The sequence below is a fragment of the Sceloporus undulatus genome, chromosome 4 (assembly GCF_019175285.1).
Source record: "Sceloporus undulatus isolate JIND9_A2432 ecotype Alabama chromosome 4, SceUnd_v1.1, whole genome shotgun sequence".
NCBI classification, from domain to species: domain Eukaryota; kingdom Metazoa; phylum Chordata; class Lepidosauria; order Squamata; family Phrynosomatidae; genus Sceloporus; species Sceloporus undulatus.
The window spans coordinates 21,436,549-21,441,754 of NC_056525.1; the positions used below are offsets into that span (position 1 = coordinate 21,436,549).

General features: G+C 42.0%; 1 protein-coding gene across 1 annotated transcript in view; it reads right to left on the reverse strand.

The window, feature by feature from the left end:
• The window catches only part of FAM210B (family with sequence similarity 210 member B), an 8,694-nt gene extending 7,224 nt beyond the window's left edge, over positions 1 to 1,470 (reverse strand). Inside the window, exons 1-2 of the mRNA XM_042462500.1 lie at positions 1,438 to 1,470; positions 482 to 657 (exon numbers count right to left, since the gene is read on the reverse strand). Coding sequence (XP_042318434.1) covers positions 482 to 657; positions 1,438 to 1,470 — 209 coding nt within the window. The remainder of the gene's footprint in view (positions 1 to 481; positions 658 to 1,437) is intronic.
• Between the last annotated feature and the right edge of the window lie 3,736 nt (positions 1,471 to 5,206).

Sequence of the window (5,206 nt, forward strand, 5' to 3'; positions counted from 1 at the left end):
TCCCACCTTTCTTCCAATACAGGGACTCAAGGAGGCAAACAGTAAATTTAAAACAGTACAAAAGAATTAAAATGTACAAATATAAAATTCAAAAAACAATTAAACAATGTTAAAAGTTAAAAGAGTTATGTATTAAAATGTAAAAATGTGTTAAAAACTCAATACAAACTACACAGCATTTAAAGCCCAGCCTGTGTCAGTCTGAAAAAGCCTGACGGCACAAGAATATTTTTATCTGCTGCTGAAAGGAAAGCAGGGATGGGGCCATCCTGGCATCTCTAGGGAGGGAGTTCCAGAGCCTAGGAGCAGCCACCAAGAAGACCGCCTTTCTTGTTTCCACTAAACGTGCCTGAGAGGTGGGACAGAGAGGAGGGCCTCTACAGTCTCAACACTCTAGTGGACTCATACAGTCCTTCAAATATTATATCAAATTCCTCACTCCTCTCCCTGTCATCAGTGTCAAGCAGCATAGAAAACATACCTTGATACAGCTAAATAGAACATTCCCAGAGACATCAATGAAATCCCAACGTGGAATGCCACTGCTACAGCTCCATATTCTTTAAAAACTGTCTTCAGCTGCTGAGATTTGTTGGGTTTCTTCCCATTCTCCTGACTGGGATCAGTATGATCATTTTCCAGGGTTCCGCTAGTGTCCTATATAGAAGGTGGGAACAAGGAAGTAATGCTGTCATTAAAATGTAGATCTGACCTATGGCACCCCCATGAACAAAAGACTTCAAAGAGATCCTGTTACTAACAGCCTTACACTTAGGTCCTGCAAGCTCAGGACATGGCTTCGTCAATTGGGTCAATCCACCTAAAATGTGGATTTCCTCTTGTAGGCTGCGTCCACACTGCAATGTAATCCAGTTTGACAGCACTTTAAATGCCATGGCTCAATGCTATGGATTTCTGGGAATTGCAGTTTTGTAAGGCATTTAGCCTTCCCTGTCAGAGAGTTCTAGGCCACAACAAACTACCAATCCCAGGATCCCATAGGAAGGACACATGGCAGTTAAAGTAGAGCCAAACTGGATTATTTCTGCAGTGCGGATGCAGCCTGGTCATTAATTCTATGTTCATTCTAGAGCAATGGTACCTTGTTCTATTGTTGGAATATATTGTCTCATTGAGACATCCAAGACATTAGTTCTTTGCATAAGCTGAGGTCAGTGTTTTGTTCACATATTATACTGCAGTTTGTGTTTCCCTAACTCCATGGCAGCATCATTACTTCTGATCAGCAATGTTCACCTATGCACTTATAACAAGAATGGGACTCATACCAGCCGGAAACAGGCTTATTTAGATTGGCCCAGTACACACCTAAGTGATGCCCTTGTCATGTGCTAGGGTTGCCTCAGGGTGGAGCACCCACACGCCCTGCAACCCTAGCACATGACGAGGGCATAATAATGGCGGGACCCTTTATACCTGGGTGCCGCCATTGTTACGTAAGCGCCACATGGTGTCCGCACAGTGCCACACGGTGCTTATGTAACGACTGCGCCAGTGGCACACTTGTTACACTGCCCTTGAGGCGTAAAAAGGACCCGTAAAAAGGACCCGCAGCTGTGGCTTCCCTCTGGCAGAAAAGCAGGTGCCGGCAGGCTGCCGTTTTTTGGTGGTCTGTACTGCGCCATTGTCTGTTTCATCCCTAACTCTTCTGAGTCTAACTAAGCCCAATCTCTTCTTTTCATTGTTACAGATACCAGTCTTTCTAACAACCCTTTCAACCACTGTGCCAATCACCAGCTATGCCAACATTTCCTAATCTCACTCTTTCCAACAGATCACTTCATTTACACACATAATCATACAGTTGGCCCTCCGTATCCATGGATTCTTTATCCAGATTCAACCATCCACAGCTTGAAAATATTTTTTCTTAAAAAATTCCAAACAGCAAACTTTGGTGCTTTACAAAGCGCCTAAAAAGGGCGCTCTGCCAGTGCCCGTGATTGCTATGCCGCATGGTTCCCCAGCACAGCAAAAAGAGCCCGGAAAAAGCGGGTTCTTTTTGTGGCGTGGAAATGATGCCGCAAGGCACCAATGGCGCACTTGCGGCGTCATTTCTGCGCTGCGACATGCGGACGCTAAGCGTCTGCAACATCAAAATGGCGGCGCCCATGTGTATAGGGCGCCACCATTTTGTACGTGCTCAGCACATACTAGGATTAGGGGCGTCCGGAATGATTTTGCCATTTTATATAAGGGACACCATTTTATTATGCCATTAAATTTAATGGATAGAGTAGAGTAGTGGTTTGAGCATTCAATTAGGACTCTGGAGACCAGGGTTCAGATCCCCGCTCGGTCACAAAAACCCATTGGGTGACCAATCACACTCTCTCAGCCTCAGAGGAAGCAAATGGTAAACTCCCTCTGAAGAAACTTGCCAAGGAACCCCGTGATAGGTTTGCCTTATGGTCACCATAAGTCAGAGACAACTTGAAGACACAACACAACACAACACACACACACACACACACATTTAATGAGACTTGAGCATCCATGGATTTTGATATCCATAGGGGGCTCCCGGAACCAAACTTTAGTGGATACCAAGGGCTCACTGTATTTTATATTAATTTCTGTACAACTTAAAACAAAAACAAAAGTCCGTAACATCACAAATATCCATGCCAGTGTATGGTGGGGATGGTGGTTGGGAGTGTCTTTGCCAGGGTGAGCTGCTGCTTGAGATGCTTTTAATTTATAATGTCAAGGATCAAAGCATGGAGTTACTCCTTAGAAAAAAACTTGGAAAGGTTCCATTAACTACATGACCCACATTACCCAGAATCTGGGAATTTCCCCATGGGGCTGCTATGCCCATTGCCCATTTTTCATTGCCATTGTACCGTTTCCTCTGCAAGAATAGTTATATGGGCAAACCTGATCTTGGTCTACATATGCTGGCTTTGTAATGAATTTTTGTTTTTGGATTTCTACTTATATATATATCATATAAATTTGATTTTGTTCTGTTACTGTATTATCGTTTTGTTTTAAAATTGTACCATGTCCATAAACATCTTATAAATATAATACAGTAAAATATTATTTACGGGTATCCTATAAATGCACTTTTAAATATTTTATGAAGATACTTACAAGCATAAGTTATATTTTATCATCTTTTTATTAGCTTTTTATTGCTAACAAAATAATTATTTTTGATGTAATTTTTTTTTGGTTTATCATGGGGTAAACAACAGGATTATTGATACCAACAGGAATTAGGTCTGAATCCAAGTTTATACCATTTCAATATTGGCTCAAGTTTTCAGGTTTCTGCCACAGTGTGCAAAGGGGAAAGGAAATATTGTATTGCCTCAGACAACATGACTAGTAATATAGCCAGCCATCTGATACCACTGAGAGAGAGAGAGAGAGAGAGAGATGCTGACTTAAAATAACGCATCCCTGTAAAATATGGGCATTTTCCACTCCTGTTCATGTTGTGCAATACCTATGCTTGTAACCAAACACTGAAAACACAGAAAATGGATCGCTGGGGAATTGCTAACAACTGCTTGCTTGCTGAAAATGTGTGCAGCTAGGCTGCTCTGAAATACTGCACATCAAATAAAGCAGTCTAGAATAGAATAACAGAATTATAGAATGGGAAAAGACCACAAGGACCATCCTGTCCAACCCCCTGACAGATGGCCATCCAGCCTCTGTTTAAAAACCTCCAAATTAGGACTCCATCACACTCTGAGGCAGCATATTCCACCATCAAAGAAGCTCTTACCATTAGGAAGTTCTTCCTAATGTTGAAGTGGAATATCTTTTCCTGCAATTTGAATCCACTGTTCTGTGTCCTAGCCTCTGGAGCAGCAGAAAACAAGCCTGCTCCAGCCGCAGTATGACAGGAATTGGTTCTAAAAAGAACTAATTCTGGGCAGGTAGCTGTCCAAAAGTGCTGTGGCCCAACCCACCACCCAACAAATAAACAAACAAAAAACCCACAATGGCTGTGGCCCCTTAAAGTCTAATATTTCTCATTAATCGGTGATCGATCTGGAAGTCTTTGAGAGGATACTGATTTTCCCTTCCCTTGCTGCTGCTGGAAGAATGAGTTTCGCATTTCTGGATTCCAAGAGATGCTGTGAGTAGTAAATACCCATGAAGACCCTACCCTGATCAATCTGCAGAAACAATTCAGCTGGAAAAACAGACTGGGGAATGCAATCTTGCCTCCTTCTTTTAAAACAGGGAAGAAGATGCTGGAAAATATAGGAAGAATTGGTTGGGAGCTAAGGAAAGAGGAAATTCAGTAGAGCTGCCTCCTCGATTGGTTCCAGCTGACCCATCAGGAGTGCTAGTGGCACGGTTGTTAAATGCCAGTTCTGCAGCCACTCACTCAAAACCATAAGGTTGTGAGTTCAGTACTAGCCAGGGCTCAAGCTTGACGCAGGCTTGCATCCTTCTGAGGTTGCTAAAATGAGCATCCAGCTTGCTGGGGGCAATTAGTTTAGTTATAAACTGCTTAGAGACTGCTTAGTTGAATATGAAGAGGTGTATTATTATTATTATTATTATTATTATTATTATTATTATTATTATTAACCTTTATTTATAAAGCGCTGTAAGTTTACATTTGTGTAAAAATGAAGCTGCTATTGCTATTCTAGGTTCTCTTTTATACTACACAGACATACCATAGTGACACTTAATTGCTATGGCTCCATCTTACAGAAGCATGGGATTGTAGCTTCAAGAGGTACTTATAATCCTGTCATGGTGCTCTAGTGCAGTGGGGGCAATGTGTGCCATCTCTAGAATGTGGAGCTCTCTCTGCCTGCATGCACGCCTGCTCCTCCTTCTCTGCCCTCCTATCCCTTCAACCATCTCTGGGGAGGCAGTTAAAGAGATGGGAGACAAAGGAAGAGCCAGCACATGCCTGCTGCTGCTGTTGTTGTTGTTGTTATTATTAACTTTATTTATAAAGCTCTGTACATTTACACAGTGCTGTACATAAAATAGAATACAATAAAATAATAAAATAAATAAAAATTTTATTTGTACCCCGCCCTTCCAAACGATCAGGGCGGCTAACAAAATGCACCGAAGTGCGAACAACATACAGGTTAAAAACATATATAACATAACAGCAATCCTTAAAAACAATAAAAAACCCCTTAGCCCAACCTCACGGCCACGAGAGAGGAGGGAGGCCCACAGGATATTTAGT